The 18,735-nt window shown below is 40.9% G+C and overlaps 1 protein-coding gene across 2 annotated transcripts in view; it reads right to left on the bottom strand.

Annotated features, from left to right (window-relative positions):
• Window positions 1-7,681: 7,681 nt before the first annotated feature.
• IQGAP2 (IQ motif containing GTPase activating protein 2) overlaps window positions 7,682-18,735 on the bottom strand; it is a 236,203-nt gene continuing 225,149 nt past the window's right edge. For both annotated transcript variants that reach the window (XM_054031558.1, XM_054031559.1), the window contains 4 exons: window positions 13,206-13,366; window positions 12,035-12,178; window positions 9,029-9,137; window positions 7,682-8,660 (listed from right to left, as the gene is read on the bottom strand). In XM_054031558.1, the coding sequence (XP_053887533.1) occupies window positions 8,547-8,660; window positions 9,029-9,137; window positions 12,035-12,178; window positions 13,206-13,366 (528 nt within the window). In that variant the 3' untranslated portion in view covers window positions 7,682-8,546. The remainder of the gene's footprint in view (window positions 8,661-9,028; window positions 9,138-12,034; window positions 12,179-13,205; window positions 13,367-18,735) is intronic.

Raw genomic sequence — 18,735 nt, 5'->3', positions numbered from 1 at the left:
GCGTCCCGTTGGGACGCGATAAATCAATCCCCGAGAGGTCGATTTCTACCCGCCGATTCAGGCGGGTAGTATAGATCTAGCCTAAGTCTCTGTCTAGAGCAGAGCATTAGATCACTGTAACAGTGATAAGAGCTCTGCCAAGCAACTAGAGTGTAGTCAAATCAAGGGTATAGGTCTAAGACCCACGGCCACCATCAAAAAAACATGCTAAAGGACTGCAGCATTCTACCCCCAGGACAAGGAATAGAGGTTCTAGTGAATCATATGCGAGCCTTGGTTATTGATGCACTCGTCCCCAAATGTCCCTTCGTCATTGCTCACACAGATCTCCTTGCTTTTCTAGCACTCTGCATCAAATGAAGAGACTGGGTTGCAAACTTGAGCACTGATAGCGGAAAACAAAATTTTGGAACAAAGAATTTCTCCAGGCCTCTACTGAGGTATTACAGGGATACCTGCCTTTCAATCAATAGAAGGCAGACATCCATTCTCATCCTCCTGGGCCTCTCTGCAGCAGTTGACATTTGTCTACCTTGTGAGAGGTGGAAGGAGTCCATGGTAACATGCTAAAATGATTTAAGTGCCTCAGGAAAGGATGTACCCAAGCAATAGTGATGGGAAACTGAACATCTGCTGCTAGATCCCTCACTTGTGAAGACACACAAAGGATCAATTCTTTCTTTGGTCCTATTCAACATCTGCATGCTGCCACTAGGTGAACTAGTAAGACAACATGGACTCAAGTGTCAGCCATTTACAGAGGACGTGTAGCTCTGTCCTTCGCCATATACAATCTAAGCACATTAGCTAGAGGTGTAGGTGATCCAGCCAGCTTTCCATGGTAAGCCACCAGCAATAGCTGTGGCTAAAGCATCCTCAATGCCATACCCATGCAGCTATGATTACTCTGCCTCTAACCCAGTTGAAATCTGCTCCTATTGCTGGCCACCTGCCTCTGAGTCTCACAGTCCTTCCAGAAAACAAGAAGTCATCGATTTTAAGGCTAGAAGGATCTGCCTTGATAATCTTCTAACCTCCTACATAACACAGGCCATAGAATTTCACCCGGTAATTCCTGCAATTGAGAAAATTATTCATCTTTGCAACGTAAATGACCCACATCAGATGCAAAAACTTGTGACTGAGCTACAGCATCTTTCAGAAAGACATCCAATCTTAAATACTCCCAAGTGATGTATTAGCCACTTCCCTTGGTAATTTGTTCCAATGGTTAATTACCCTTCCTGACAAAAAGTTACATCTTGTTTGCCATTTGAATTTTTTAAAAACTTTGTCTTCCAACAACTAGATCTCATGATGTCGGTCTGCAAGTTCAAAGAATTCCCCGAAATCAGGTAATTTCTGCCAATGTAGGTACTTATAGATTGATCAGGTAGCCTCTTACATTTTCTTTTTGATAAATTACAGAAATTGATCTCTCCATGGCTGTTTAGGAGTTTTCCAAACCTTAAAAAAAAAAAAAAGTTGGAGGAATTTACAAAATTATTTGAAGTGTGGACATTAAAAATAAACAGTCCTCCAGTAGAGGTATCACTTATGCCTTACAGAGGGAATATTTCCCTCCTCCTACTTGATACTCTGTTTTATACATCCAAAGATTGTGTTAATCAACTGCACTGTAGCAAAAAGAGCTATTACCTCCAAGTCCTTTTCAGAGTCACAACTTATGGGGGCAATCCCCCATTTGATAAGAATGTCCTACATTCTTTGTAACTAGATGCATAACTTTGCATTTCACCATCTTAAAATGAATGTTTGATTGCATCAACATTATAAAATGATCCACATCATTACTTACCATGCCACCAACCAGTGTGTCAGACTTTATCAGCAATATTTTATAATTTTATTTTGGGTCATAGATAAAAATATTGAATGGCCTTAAAGGACTTCACTGGAAAGAGCCTTCATTGATTATTTCCCATTACTTATGTTTTGGAATTTATCAGCCTGTTTTTAATTCCTTGAATGAATCATACTGATTTTGCATAATGCTATGTAAGTGATAATATAATGTGGTATTAAGTTAAATACCTTATAGAAAACCAACTACATAGTTACCTTTATCAACCAGATTTGTAGTCTTGAAAAATATCTAGTTTGACAAGAGCCATTTTCTATAAAACCATGTTGACTTGTGTTAACTATATACTGTCCTTTAATTCTTTGATAGAGTCCGATATCAGCCATTCCATTATTTTGCTTGGGACCAATGACAGGCTAACTAGTGTATATATTTTCCAAGTTAGCCTGTTTTCCCTTTAAAACATTGGCTCATCAGTGCGCTGGAAGTTCCCCAGTTTATTTATTATACATTAACTGTCCAGAGAAATCTTTAGTCAACTCCTCTAGAACTCCTTGGTGCAAGTATTCAGATTGCTGTTTTAAAAGCCTGTTACTGTAGTTTTGTTTAATGTCCTTAATTATTGCCTTAATAAAAAATATTTCATTGTCATGAGACTCGTCTATCATCCAGCTTTGTTCCAAATCTAGAACAGATATTGCAGACTTCTGCACTGACAATTTTACCATCTCCATTTAGTAACTGACTTATCCCAGTGTAGGGATTTCTTTTTGTTCTCAATGTATTAAGAAATTCCCTAACCTGACTGACCATAGATATTTTATCAATATCTTTAGCCTCCCTTTTCAGTTGTCTACACTTCTTAATTTCTACATTATAGTCAATGCCATCAACCTCCCCTTCCCCACTTATATATAATTGCTGTTTTCACCTTCCCTTTTAGCCAAGATTATTTTTTATTCTATTTTTAAATAGCCATAGGAGCACTCTTGTGACTGAAGAGTTATGGCCTTTTGAATATCAAGTGTTCCTAAACAACTTCCACTTTTCCCCCACACTTCTGGTTAAAATTTTTGCTCTCAGTCAATTTTTATAATTATTTTTAGTTTTGGGAAACTAAAAGCAACAGATTGTTCAACTTGAATTGATTTAATTTTCCAATGACCAAGAAATTCTGTTTGAATTGAGTGCTTCACTTAAAGGATGAGGAAACTCTAAACTGTTAAATATATAATTAGATATTAGAAGTGGACTACACTTTTTAGGACTGCTAGTGCCATCCACCAGGCAGTGCAAAGTTGTTCCTTGTAGTCAATTGTGTAGTGATTCATCTAGTCTCCTTCAGAGATCCAAGCAACAAGGGCTTGTTTGGGTGAATTCTGTATACATTAAATGAAAGTTACATAAAAAAATCTCATAACAATTTGAAATCTATCATTTTAAGTTAGATTTAGACATTTATGTAGAATAGTCTTTAGGCCCCATTTAAATCAATGGGAATTTTGCCATTGACTTAAGAAAGGCCAGGATTTCACTCAGTCTCCATCACGTGGTTTCTCCTGAACATTAATACACTATGGATTAAGTCAGCATTATAAATGTTCTAACTTGTAGGTGTAAATAAGTTAACAGGAAGTCAGAACAAAGCATTTAAATCTTATGAAAAAGTGTACAGTAAATATTGTGAAATATTTTGTTTGTAGAGACCGGGTAGGTCAAAGCTGGGATTTACACACTAACAGGAAAAACTAGAAGTGATGGTGGTGTACTTTATAGTACTGAAATTTATCCATTTGATTTTTAAATCATATGTAATAACAGTGTATGTCAGGGGTGGACAACCTCCGGCCTGCGGGCTGGATCCAGCCCACTGCTTAATGTAATCTGGCTTGCGGCAAGTCTCTGTCCTGCGGACTGGAAGGCCCAAGCCTGGGCGCTGCCCCCTGCCCCCCCCCCCCCGGCAACTCCCGGGCAGAGGGGTGATCAGAGAAGTTCTGCATGCTACCCCTGCCTCCAGCGCCGGCTCCGCAGCTCCCATTGGCAGGGAACCTTGTACCCCCTGGCCGCCCCTCCGCCTCAGGGCCAGACATGCTGGCCACTTCCAGGAGCGGCACGGAGCCAGGGCAGTCAAGGAGCCTGCCTTAGCCCCGCTGCACTGCTGACTGGGAGCTGCCTCAGGTAAGCGCCACCTGGCCGGGGCCCACACCCCAAACCCCATCCCAGGTCGGAACCCCTGCTGCACCCTAACTCCCTCCCAGGCCCTGCACCCCTACCTGCACCACAACCACCTGCCTCACTTCAAACCCCCCTGCACCCTAACTCCCTCTCAGACCCCAACCCCCTGATCCAGCCCAGAGCCCGGTCCCGCACCCTGAACCCCTCATTTCTGGCCCCACCTCAGAGCCATGGGGAAGCCCTGAGCCTCTGCTCTTCCCCGTGGAGCTGTATGGGGCCCGTGACTGATTTTTTTTCTGTAGGTCAGTGGCCCCGGATAGAAAAAAGGTTCCCCACCCCTGCTGTATGTCAACTGCACCACCAAGACTCGTTATATAAAGTAGTCAGCGTGACACTGGTAGACCAGCTGCCAGCTCTTGCCAAAGATGTAGGCATTAGCTGAGCACTGACAAATTTATAGCTGGAAACCAGACCAGGTCACCTGTACGTTAGTATTGTTCAAGGCAGGTGTTATTATATGGAAGTGTTTAGACTCTAAAAAAATGCTTGTAAGTTGCTGCATGTGTAATCCACACACCTTCTGGGTGTGGTGTTGTCCCCCATCTAGTGGCACCAAGACCACAGAGAGAGAGAGAGAGAGAGAGAGAGATAAAATGAGTCTGCTTTACATCCTTAGCTAACAGCCAGTTGGCTTTTAGCTCATGCGGTAGAGGCTCATGCTTTAATTTCCAGAGGTCCCAGGTTCAATTCCGATGATCAGTGTCTGTCAGTGTTACACATGCATGAAACTTACTTTTAAAGTCTGTATCCCGAGCTATAAAGTTTTGCTTTATAACTGTAAAAATGCCTGCTCTGAACCTGTTAACCCAGGAAGGACTGGTTCCCCTGCCCATCAAGGAGGACTGTCAAGACTAAATGGAACATTGTGAAACATCGTGATGCAAAGACTCTTACACCCCTGAAGGTGCTACATGCAAGAAAGCGCATCCCATCAGTTTGAATTGTGGATGAATATTCTTCCTCTCTTTGCTTTTTGGACTGTCACAGGGCTGGAGCTAGGAAATAAAAGCAGAGATCCCCAGGATCAACCTAGGTTAGCCCTAAAAGACATTCAGTGTTGATGGATTACTACATCTCTCTGGCACCTTTTGGAACCATAGGCTGTAACTCATGTGTGTATATATGTTGCCTGCTTTAACCTGTAAATAACTTATTTGTTTTCCCTAGTTTATAAATCTTTAGTTATATTTATATATATATATTTAGTTATTCAACAGTTAGTGACAACTCTGGTTCACTTTTTACATGTGAATTATACTCAAATTTTCAACTAAAAGGTGAAGCCCTCCACTTACATCAATGGCATTTGGAACTCTCTTTACACATTAAAAAGAAATCTTTCAACTCACTTTCTTGTTAAGTTGTCTAAACAGGTTTTTATATAGGTGTTGTAATAATTTACTTGATCTTCATAAAATGCTGTCTTGGATTGAAGTGCAGACAGAGTCTGTTGGAGTTTCACTAATTCAACTTTTCGATGATGTCGGTATCTTCTTTGATTTCGGATGTCCTAAGGTAAAAAGTTTTCAATTGAATTGTTTTATTGAATAATAAATTGATTTGAATTTTTAGAAGACTTCCTCCGTGAGTACTGTAACTGCCCACTACATGATTTCTTGTACCTTCTACTGCTGCAACTGGTACTATTCACAGTCACAGAGAGGATACTGGATTACATGGACAACTAGTTCAATCCCCTTTGACCACGTTTGCGGGTTTTGCTTGTTTTCCCTGATAGAGGTATTGAAATGAACTAAAAGGATGTGTACAGAGAGATTTTGGAAATTTGTCTTCCAAGGATGCTTGCATCCATAGTGAGCATGCAAGGGTCTAGCGTGAAAGTTGGGCTGGCTTTCAATATGTTGTTTGTACTTACCTGCCCACAAAGGGGCAGTTGAATGTTATATGAGAATGACAACTAATTTTGCATTGTGTCAAGTGCATGATCTTATGTCATCAGAAGAAATTTCAGCCACTCAGGGTCTGAATCTGATGCATAGCACCAGCAATTCTAGACATTGTAAATAATTGGTTACTGATGACCCCATAGGAAATAATTGATGCAATGAAGTTTTGGGTCTTTGCAAATCTTTACTGCTATGGTTGCATTGAGATCAAAAGCTCCTCTTTATTCTGAAGAACTGGTGGCGATGTATCTTTTCCAGCACCTGTATTTATGAATGTGTCTGTTTCTCCAGAAGGGGTATGATTGGCATGTTGTATGTACATGGTTATAGGTGCACAACATGCAACCAGACACTCACAGTTCTAGGTGCGGAGGCTAGACCAGAAGAAGTCTTGTACAGGAGTTGTGAACTCTCATACACAAATGCTCTTTTTGTCTGTGTCATGCTGAGGATTTTGTTGATTTTGAGGAAAATTCATCTTGATTTCCTTGGGAAGCTTCTGCTCCAGATTTCTCCCTCTGCCAGAGTAATAATCCCTTCATGGGTACCCTTGTGTGACATGGGAAGCCCATCAATGCTAACTGGTAGAGGGCATATCATACCATACTTTTCATTAGGCCTGACACACACATCACCCAAACTCACTGTTGTCAGTATTTGTAGCTAACAGTTGTCATATAAGATGTATACAAATTGGTAAGATGCTGGTATTAATATTATTGCGTGCTGTATGTACTGGCAGTGTATAAAGATTATAGACAGGTGCTGGAAATATGTTCCTAAAATGTGTTTGGCAGGCAGTGCCTAAGCCCAGCCTATACTAGAGAATTTTGCCAGGTTGACTATGTCTCCAGTGAAAATTAAACAAGACCAAAGTCAATGAAAAGGATATTTACATGCAAGGTAAACAAAGCCATCAAACAAGTAAGCAAGTAGAGGACCCACTTCAGTATGTTGATGTGGGGAGGAAATGGTGATAGGAATGACAACTCTGGATCCTTTCAGGGCTCCTCCCCTCTCCACCTAGGTCTGTTGCAGGATTTACTCCCTGAGCAAGCTGGATAGCTTCCTCCTCATCCTTAGACTCTTTCCTTGAAAGCTCAGGAACTCCTGATCAGATTTTTCTGCATTGACACTAAGGCTCCTTGGGGCAGGCTGGGAACCCAATATGCTGGTTTGACTCTGAGCTTCGTATCCTGGCAGTGCAAGGGTTAGCTGGCTGGGAACAGGCAGGGCATAATTCACCCTCTTAGAGCCTCACGTAGGGAACATTGTCTAGATTTAAGCCAGGTATTTGCAGGATAGATCTGCTATACCGGAGTGGGGGACAGTAGTCCTGCAGGGAGTGGCTGTAGTGGCAGATCCAGGTGGTTGAAGCCACAACACTGCTATTTACCTGATCCAGGGGAGAAGGAGGCGAAGTTGCCACTACACAAAAACGAATAACGATAAAAGCTTTTAAAATCAAAACGATTGGGAGAAACTGAACTGTCAAACTGGTTTCACTGCCAGAGGCAGAAAATCTGGTTGCCTGAACTGAAGGGCAGAGTTTAGTCCTAGAGGCTCCAGCAACAACAACTTCCAAATGCCACAGGTGGAGGGTATTAGCCCATGAGTAATGAATGGGGAGAGAAGTTGGGCCACAGAATTCCCTCTCACCATGTGGACTGTTACAGTAATAAAGGGTGAAAATGATTTAGAAACCAAACCAGCATAATTAAGTAACATTTATTTTACATAGAACAATCTCCAAAGAATACATTTAAAAACTGATTTTATTGCATTTATTTACTGATTTTATTTATTTTCGTACAAAAGACAGACAGGCGCAACTTAAGTATTCAAATACCTCAAGTAATTAAAAAAAACCCCAAAACCTACCGATCAATATTCAGCTTGCCCCTTAAATTAAAAGGCTGTGAGTAGAAAGTTTTACTTACCCGAGACAGTAGTGCATTTTTATTTAGTAGGAATAAATCACAAAATATATTTTGTACAAGTAAATGTTATTGTAACTTTATAATTACCTACAAAATTTTATTTCAAATTGCACAGGTGTTTGCTTTACAATTGACAACTGCCAAAAAACAGGCTTAGCATTTAACTATTTGCCAAAAATATCCCTTAGAAACAAATTAGGATTTCTTTCAGAGAATACTTCAAAAGTCTAATAACTATATTATGTAACTTGGATCATTTAAAAATATAAATGTTTTCATAGGAAGAAGTGTCTATATTTATGTCATTGAACTAAATTTATTTTCTGCCTACTTTAAAAACCAGCCCTCCCCTCTGGCCCCGAAATAGCTGAGTGTCACTAAATAATGACATACTTTCCAATCAAAGTTCCAACACCACAGTGAAATCTGGAAATGTTTAAATTAATCTATTTTCTAATTTACTACTGCAGTATCAAATGATGAAAAAGGCACCTAAGTATATTCTTCTGAACAGTTTGGTCTTTTTTTGACATCAAAAACAATGTCCAATGATAGCAACCGCAAACAAATGTTTAAAAGCAAAAATACTGAACAGACATTCCTACTGATTTGATGCAGAGTCCACAATATCTGCCATCTTCATTTGCCATAGAATTTCTTGTTCAACAGGAATATGAGCAGGTTTACATTCACTTTAGCTTTATCAAACATTTTCATTACAGCTACACCTTCATACTGCATCTGAAGCAAATCCTACAGTTAAGAAAAAAAAAGTTAGCCTTGGCTTGGGTTCACACTTTAGGATTCCCAATTTGAAAAATAAAAACAATTGTGGTATTTATTTACAAGTCTAGAGCCTCAAGCTCTAGATGCTTCACAGCTGAAGTGACATTTAGTAACTAATTTTTGACACACTTACTGTACTGTCATACATATAAACTAAAATTATCCCCCTCTGCATACCCAATCTCAGCCTGATCTTAATATCCTACCTCAGTAACACTGTTACATTCCACCCATTATACTATACTGCTCCAATAGTTAATGAAAAATCAGAAAGGGTAGATTTTTAGCTTAAATACAAGTTTATTTAGGTCCAATAAAGCAAATTTAAACTCTACCTGGAAATGGAGTTCCACTTTTTCCATCTGAACACCCAAGAATTTTGCTTTGATTTCAAAGTCACCCATTTCTTCACCAGGTGTGATATCAAACATAACATTTTTAAACCTTAAAAAAAAATTGGATGTATAAATGTATGCCACACAATTTCACATGATCAAGAAACAATAGAGAAAGCCATGAAAACAAGATTTGTACTAAAAGCACTAGTATTTTCCTAAACACAGTATGCACTCATGACAAGTACATAATTTGAAACCATAGGTATTACTACTGCGCCTGTGCCCAACAGTAGCAGAATCTAGGAGACTGCAGGGCAGTTTCTGGTTTGGAACAGAAATCAGTAGCGCAGAGTTGGGTATTTTCTTAGGCTATATTTACACTCTGTGCTTTACAGTATAGGAATACAAGCATATGATACCAGCAGAGTGCTCCTGGTGTGAATTCAGGAACCCTGGCAAAGCTGTGCTTTGTACTCGTATACTAAAACCACCTCCCATAAGTAGAACAAGCATACCAGTAAAGGAACAGTTTTGGTAGTACAACTGCTTCTACAATAGGGGCTTCTGCTAGCATAGCTGCATCAGTAAGGGATCACACACCCCTGACTAACAATGCTATGCCAGCCGAAGTCTGCAGTGTAGACATGGCTATAGGGTAATTTATTTACAAAATGTACACACAAGTTCTGTTTCCTTAAAGGGAAGAGGTAACAAATGGCACACAGGCAGCAACCTGTATTGTAGAGTCCCGTTCCTCTGTCCCCAGAAGCTTCTGTCTCAAAACCTCAGTCTCTCTCCAGGATCCCATACAAATCTAACTGCTTAACGAAATTGTGCCCACTGCCCTTTACCTCCCTCTGTCCCTGTTAGTGTCCCCTTCCTGAACTGATCTCTCGTCTCTGATCTGTTCAGCTTTTTAAGAGCCCAAGCAGCTTGGACTACTGCTGATCTTTAACTTAGTATGTGTAATATGAAGTAGAGCCAAGAACACATTTCATCTTTAGGGAAAAGGTCTTTTTAGCTTTATGTACCAGGACACTTGGGTCCTAGCGTATCAGGTGGCTATCAGTGAGGCTCTGAAAACGCATGAGTCTTTGAAGTCCCTTCTGAGAGTGGCCTCTATCTTTCCATCTACCAGGGCATTTGATAAGATATCCTTCCCTTAGGAAGAGAAGCTAAGACACCATGTCCTTTGCCAGGGATATTACTGCTACATCAGCCTCAGGGGAGCTAGAAAACACTGTTAAGGTGCTAGAACCAGGTAGAATTTCAGGACTTAAATAGCCTTTTCCCCTTTTGTTGGGTGTTTGCCACTCTTTCCCCAATTACTTCACTGGAGCAACGTAGTAGGGAGATGGAAAGTTCTCTGTTTTGGATGAGTAATAGCTGTCCTTAGTTTTAGCTTAGTAAGGCTTTCTCTGGCTACATCTTGATGGTGTCTTCAACCTTCCTCTCCATGGTTTCAAACATGCCTGAAGGAAAGAACTTCTCATGCTGCTTTAAGTTTGGGTTTTTCACAAAGCCAGGAGTTCTCCAAACAAAGCTCCTTCTTTGGAAGAGAAACTGGAGCTCATGGAAGATGAAGATCTAGGGTACTCTGTCCTTTGTATTTTCTGGTGTTTGGCTTCTTTAAAAATATATATATATTCATTTTGCCTTTGGGAATGAAGTTTCATTCGGATTGGGGGCCCACTCTCCCATTGCACTTGGGGCTTTTGAGGTGTAGCTCATGTGAAGGGAAGGAGGGAGGGTTGAGCTTTTGCGCTTCTCATCCTTGAATAGGTTATTGGAAAGGAAATGCAAAGAAGCATCCTCCTAAGGGACTGGATTCTCCTCTTTAAAGAAGGCTAGTTGGAAAATATGCCAGACTCCTTGCTCTTGACAATAACTCACTTAAGTGAATGGGAAGGAACTCTGGAATTTTTTTTTTTAAATAGACCGGACCAGTTGATTGTGAGAGGTGTTAAATTAATGAGCCCCCCTCAATTTCCATCAAAGAATCCCTGATTAGTACCATGGGGGCTCTAACAAGCCTCACCACCAATGTGAACTGACCCATCCTTGCTGAAATGTCTCTAGAGGAGTCTTGACTAGTGTGTGAAGAAGAATGCAGGGACCTCAACATGTCATTGAAATGCTGCATAGTTTTCTTTAGAAGAACAAAGGTCCATGAACCTTTGAAAAGTGTGACAGAGCTGTCTTTTCTATAGCTTCTGAAAAAGGTCTCCTCACACATGAAGCACTCCTTGATTTTCAGTTTGTTCAGTATGATAGAACTCCGCAGGTTGTCCTGTTTTGGAGGGCGGGAATGACAAAAAGCACCCTGAAAATTTTTTGGTCCTCTAAGGGAGAAAGCATGAGAGAAAAGGGAGATATTTTGCTTGCAGGTGTCCCAGAGTTATGAAACCTAGGATATTGGATAATGCAGAAGACTTCAACAACCAATTCTGTTTGCACTGCCAAAAGCAGAGAATCTGGGACAAGGGTGGAAGGAAGCACAGAGAAGTCACGTGTGACCTCTCTCTGGTATTTGCAGGAAGAGAGCTGAAGCCCAAGTGTCTCAGGAGGAGGGAGAAGTCAGGATTCAGAAGCTTCAAAACTGAATTATTTTCACTAATGGCAATTTCAGCATAATGCCTGCTTTACTCAAAAGTTTATTAAAGTGATTACTCAGTGGATGAAAAGGCAATAGCTGCTCAGCAAGTCAGCTGTATCAGCACTTATTAAATTACTTTAAATGGAACATCTAGAAGTTTGCTATAATGTTGCAATAATATGGTGCCTATTCTTAAAAAAGAAAGTAATTAAGTAGCAAACTACAAAGACAACGGGGAGAAAGTTAATTAGGATATGCAACTGTAATTTCCCTTCCTAATGTATAAAAATCTCTACAGTAATGTGAGGAAAGAAGAATGCTGACATTTCTGAACTTTTACCAAAACAATGATTAGTTAAAGAGTTGTCAATTTCCTTGGTTCTGAGCAGGTTTAACATCATACTCACTGGTTGGTTTGAAGATCTTCAATTTCTAGAATGACACCTTTTTCATGTAGTCTTGCTGCTGTGTACTTTAGTGATGTGTGCTTAAGTTTTTTGCTTCCCTTCTCTTCTACTTTTCCATCTAATTTAATTGACCTCCGAGAATTTCTGTAGAAGAGAAAAGTTTGTGGTTAATCCACCACCAAACACATTTCTCCTTCAGACTTATTTCTTTCCTCTTCTCCATAGTTCTTAGCAAAGGAACGGCTAACAAAGAGTTTAGTTCTTCCTTCACTCCTGTGTGTTCTTCTGAAGGCTCTCGTTAACTGTAACCAACTTTCACATAAAAAAATAAAAATTTAACAATAGAAAGAAACAAACTGGAGGAAAAAAGAAAAGGAACAGATCTGAGCATTACTGGAATTACTATTAGACAGAAAAAACAGGAGACATTTTGTCTGAATAATCTACATATTTTTGTAAAGATTTTCAGCTGCTGAAAACTTAAATTTTAGCAGCTAGTTATATTTAACTTATAGTAAGATGTAAAGTGATAGAAGTGACAGATTTTCTCTCTTTTAAAAACAAAAAAACCCGAAGTCCTTCTCCCTTAAAGAACCCACAACTTATGTCAATAAAACTTTACATTGTGTACTCTTAGTTGTGGCTTTATCTCAAGAGTAATGCAGTAATCCAGGAGTGAGTTATGCAGATCATCCCAGACAAGTGTCAAATACTTGCATCACAAAGCATATTTTAGCAAAGAAATATTTTAAAAAGTTAGTACTATTCTATATCCCTCCACCTTCAAGCAAGTTGCCTCAGAGTGAGAAGGAAAATAATAGTGATGCCCCAATGCAATGTTGCACATGGAGCTTGCACATGCGTACTCCCACTGGTAAACTCCAATTAAACTTTCCAATTTAAGACCAATAAATTGAAAACATACCTGTCAGACTTTTTTTTTTTTTTTTTTTTTTTTTTAATATAAAGGCTTTTTAAAAGGAGGCTTCAAAGAAATTTATTATCACTGTCTCCTTTTCGCTGTGAAGTTATTCAACAGTTAGTGACAACTCTGGTTCACTTTTTACATGTGAATTATACTCAAATTTTCAACTAAAAGGTGAAGCCCTCCACTTACATCAATGGCATTTGGAACTCTCTTTAGACATTAAAAAGAAATCTTTCAACTCACTTTCTTGTTAAGTTGTCTAAACAGGTTTTTATATAGGTGTTGTAATAATTTACTTGATCTTCATAAAATGCTGTCTTGGATTGAAGTGCAGACAGAGTCTGTTGGAGTTTCACTAATTCAGCTTTTCGATGATGTCGGTATCTTCTTTGATTTCGGATGTCCTAAGGTAAAAAGTTTTCAATTGAATTGTTTTATTGAATAATAAATTGATTTGAATTTTTAAAATAAAGTTATTTCCTCACAAACCACCATCAAAATCTGTTCAATACTTCTATGACTGAATAGTAACTTATTGCTCACTCATTTACTGGGGAAAAACATGAATTATAATATTGCACTTGCTCATATTTCCCAGAAGTGGTTTTTTTAAAGTGCAGATACAAATCCTATGAGTACAAAGAATAGCATTTAGTTGTGCCAAATGGATAATGACATCCCTAACCCATTTATGTGCAATTTAGTCAGCTGCATATAAAAGCATATTTCTTTTATCATTTATAATTATTTCTGCCTATTATGCTGAAGAGAGAGTCCATGTTTCAGCAAATAAACCATTATTCAATGACCATTGACTTATTTGAGGACCCAAAGAAGTCAAGAAAACTAGTTAAGAAAATCTATAAAACCTTTATTTTGAATGGTATGTTATTTCTTCCAATACACTGATGCTACAGGTAGAGACTTAGTCAGCTTCTTCACTCCAGTGTATATAATTTACAAACAGTGGTGAGGACCAAGTAAATAGGTCAGATTTTAAGAATCAGACAAATATTTGGGATAGGGTGAAAAGCCATTGACAGTTCTAACTCCGTTCTAGGACACTGCAGAATATAAAGGATTTATCTATTCATGTGATGATTATTTTTAGGTCTTTAAAACACAATAAAAACTGTTACTTATAATAACTGTGGTTCTTCAAGATGTTGTAGTTAGTGTGGATCCCACTGTAGATGCGCATGTCCCTTGTGTGTACAATTGGAGTCTTGATTAGCAGTGCCTGAGGCCACACATGTTCTGTGCTTCCTCATGCTCCCATGCAAGGGCATAAAGGGCAGAACAGCCACAATCTTCCTCAGGGCCCCACAAGCAAAAGGCTGGGTTGCTAAGGACTCAAAGCTGAGTTTGAGAGCTGGTCATAGGACCCACACGGACTACATCTTGAAAAAAAAGACTATTACTCACCTTTGCATAGAATTACAGGGTTAGAAGGGGCCACAAGGGCCATTTTTTCATTTGTGGGCCCCTAAACATTTTTGAAGGGAGGGGCAGACCCTTTTGGGCATTTTAGCCAGTCTGCAGACCTCTGGGGCCCACGGACCACAGGTTGAAAACCCCTGTTCTATAGTAATGATAACTTTCTGTGGATTCCTTAGAGATAGCCTGCAGAGGGGTCCATGGACCACAGGTTGAGAACCACTGATCTAGTTTACCCCCCTAACAACATGCAGGATTTCTCATCACTGTTCTTCAATATATATTGCATAGGTCCATTATACTGTAGATGTACACGCACTGGTGCTGGAGTGTTTTCCCCAGCAGTATCCATAAAGGCCCCACCCACTGCTAAACTCTTCATGCTCCAAAGCCAGGATATAAAGGCTGAAGCATCAGGGAAGGAAGGTGGGTTGTATAATGGACATATGCAACACATCTCAAAGAACAACAGTTATGAGAAGGTGAGTAACCATTTTGTCTTCTGAGTGCTTACATATGTCCATTATACTATTGGCGACTCCCAAGCTGATACTCCAGGAGGCAGGGCACAAAGTCTCATTGGAAGAGGGTCTGTAGGACCACTTTCCCAACATTTGCATTCTCCTGTGATGCAGCAGACTGAGTTATGCCTGGCAAATGTATAACTACAAAAGACCACTTTGCTGCTCTACAGAGGTCCATAACTGGGACATGTGCCACAAATGCTGCTGAGGTCGAACGAGCTCTGGTCTAGTGCACTGAGAGTTTGTCAGGAGACATTACTCCTTTGGCAGCACAACACATTGTAATGCAGCTGGTGATCTATTTTTGAGAGCCTGTGAGAGTTGTCATCGGGTGGCCTCTTATACGTTCCACATAAGATGAAAAACTGGAAAGACACCCCCAAAAAGGCTTTGTCCTACCTAGCCAAAAAACACCAATGCGCAAATGTCCATGGTTTGAAGCTGCTCTTCCTCCTTATGGATATGCAATTTTGGGAAGAAACCTGGTAGGCAGGTAGACTAATTCAACTTAAAATTGGACACCATCTTCAAGAGGAATCTGTGGTGTGGTCTCAGCTGAACCTTGTCTTTGTAGAACACTGTAGGGTGGATTCATGACCAATGCACTCAGATCTCCCACCCTACTGGAAGAGATAATGGCTGCTAAGGTGATTACCTTTGCTGCCAGGTGTATAAACAAGCACAATGGTAAAGGCTCAAAAGGAGGGTCCATAAGCACAGACACCATCAGATTTAAAGCCAGGAAAATGTTGCGGCTCTGACAAACATTCACACCATTCAGGAACCTGGTAGTGATTGGGTGAGCAAAGACCGTCTTTCCATCTATGTGAGGCTGAAATGCTGAGATGACCACTAGAGACACCCTAATAGAGCTAAGAGCTATCCCTGACTCCTTAAGGAGCAAAAGATAGTCCAGAATTGATTAAATCTTCATCTGAGTCAGGGCCACATTACCAGAGGCTGCTGAGATGGAAAAAACATTTTCATTAACTCAACTAAATAGCTTTTTTGGATGGCTTTCTGCTATTAAGGAGCACATTCTAGACTGCAACTGAGCAATGTGCCTTTTCTGCATTCAACCATGCCGTAAGGTGCAGCACTTACAAGTCTGGGTGCAGCATCCACCCATGGCTGTGTGTCAGGAGGTCTCAGGTTACTGGCAACGAAGGTTTATGAGTGAACAATTTGCAGAGGTTTGAATACCATGTCTGTCTCAGCCAGGCTGGAGTTATAAGAATAATACTGCCCTGATCTTGATTGAGCTTGAGAATGACCCTGGGAATAAGGGGTATTGGCAGGTAAGCACAGAGGAGCTCTTTGTTTCTCAGAAACAGGAAAGCGTCTGATATTGACTCTGGGCTGTGATCCACCCTAGAACAGAAGCAGGAATACTTCCTGTTCCTTCGAGTTGCAAACAGATGTATGGAGAGAACACACCAATTAGAATGCTTGTGTTGAGCGACCATTAGTGTTTCAAATTGAAAGACTTGCCCAGGCTAATTGCCAGGCCAGCCTGGCAGGTGTGATGCGTTGAGATTGACAAAGTTCTGAATGCACGAGTTCCACAACTTGACTGCCTCCTAACAGAGGCTGTCTGACATGGCACCCCCATGCTTGTTCACATAAAACACTGCTGTGGTGGCGCTGAAAAGTCTTGCCCTAAATGTGCATCAGGAACTACCAATATTCACAGAATACTGCATGTAATTTGCAGACATTTATGTGTAACCTAGATGCACTCCCCAACCCACAGTTGAGCCATCCATTACCAAAGTCATGATAGGGATAGGGAGAAAGAAAAGAACTCCCCTGCACAGGGAGTCTTGGCTTATGGCAGTACTTTGTCGGGGATGCACACCAGCTTGTCTGGATGATGAATCTGAGGGCAATAAACTGACTTGAGCCATGCCTGAAAATCTCTCCGGTACAGCCTGGCATTAGGGGTGGACCTATGTGAATGCTGCCATATCACTTAAAAGTCTGAGGATGGTCATTGAGGAGCCCACAGAGTTCCCATATAGTATGAAATCTGGAATAAGGCAGGAAAGCCTGGCTGAGGTCAAATCCAAGACTGCCCTGATGAATGCAGAAGCAATAAAGTTGACTTTTCATTGTTCAATTTCAGGCCTAGGACATTGAAAAGACCCAGGATCTGAAGGACCATGGCCCTGAGATCCGTGGCAAGCATCACCATCCTGAAACTGAGGCGGTGGATGTATTTGTTCTGTTTACTCAGGTCTAGGATAGGACAAAGACCACCTTTCCTCTGCAGAAGAAGAAAATATGGGGAGCAGAAGCCTTTTCCCCTGAACTCTTGTGATACCTCTTCTATGGGTCCTAGATGAAGCAACAAGGCCATCTGGTTGCAATGTTAATGTGACAAGGGTCCCCTGCAACTTCCTTTATGTCATCTTTCAGTTCCTCCCTACTGTCCTGTAGGAGCTTGGTTAGGAAGAACTTCATCCTTCATGTAATACAGTTATATTTTGTGAATAGGGCCTGATAGTTCATTATATGGAGCTGTACTGAAGCAAAGGAATAAAACTTGCACCTGAACAGATTCCATTTCTTAGAGTCTTCCTCTTTTGGGGTGCCCTTTGTAGTTCTGGATTTGTGTAGAATACCAGTTTCACCAGGAACCCTGGGTTAGGTTAGCCATAAGGAATTCACAACCTTGGCATGATGCTTGGTATCTTTTCTCAATCCTCTTGAATGTAGCAGGAAGAGCAGCCAAGGTCTACCAAAGTCCCTTCACCAGCTAGTCTATATTGTTGTTAATGAGGAAGCCAATCCTGGTAGAGGTTGAGAAGTTCAGGATGTCAGAGTTTATGGGACTTTTCCCAGATTACTGATGTTGTGATGTCCAGGGTCTGTGGGATTGGGATTGAAAGGTCCTACAACACTTCAAAGTCCAGTGCTAATGTTGTGGCTAGTGTTACTGCTTCATCTAGTGACAATGATGACTTCTGATGGAGAAAGAGGTTGATGGGGTTCTTCCTGTGTAGCCTCAACCTGTTTGTGGAGGTTATGTGTCTCTGGCATGGAAGGCCTGGCCATTGCTGCCACTGGGAAGTGAGATCTCTTCTTTTGTGATACATGAGAAGGGGATCTGCTCTGAGACATGCACACTGTACAGGCGTTGGCTGGGCTGAGGTTGATGAACCCAGTGCCACTCGTGTTTTGCCTATGATAGGGAGCCACTGGGAACCTCCGGCACCTTCTGTGAGGTTCTCCCCCTTCTTGACATTGTGAATCAATGGCTCAGGGACAGCAACAAGGAATATATTTCCTCCAGTGGGGGTGCCATAGTGTACGTGACATCAGTGCCCGGGGAGATGATGTCTATAGTTGTCTCTGTGTGGAGGATGTCTCAGATGTGGATATCTACTCCTCTACCACTATGTACGTCAGCACTGTGACGAGTTCAACAGTGTGTTTGTAAGGCACGCAATGCCACCTATGCCAAGATCACTCCTTCCCTGTGCTACACTAGTACCTCCCACGCTTGAAGCAACAGAGAACTTGGAGGATTTGTCTCTAGAAGGCTAGTATTTTGGTCCTTCCTTCCGAGGCACTCACTGGTTTCAGTCTTGCTACCACAGGTGGTAAGAGGGAACTGCGGGAGGGTTGCGACCGCATAAGAGCTCAAGGTAGTACAGGGTCCACACAGAGCCTGAAGGATGCTGCTATTCAAAGACTCCAACTGTACATGAGGCACATGGACTCCTACAGTGGGTTCTGCATCAGTTCATACTCAAAGGATAAAACTAGATTACTCTCTTAAAAGTATCCATCTCTCAGCCTTGCATATT

The sequence above is a fragment of the Malaclemys terrapin genome, chromosome 6, assembly GCF_027887155.1.
Source record: "Malaclemys terrapin pileata isolate rMalTer1 chromosome 6, rMalTer1.hap1, whole genome shotgun sequence".
Taxonomy (NCBI): Eukaryota; Metazoa; Chordata; order Testudines; family Emydidae; genus Malaclemys; species Malaclemys terrapin.
This window is presented reverse-complemented; position numbering and strand designations above follow the sequence as displayed.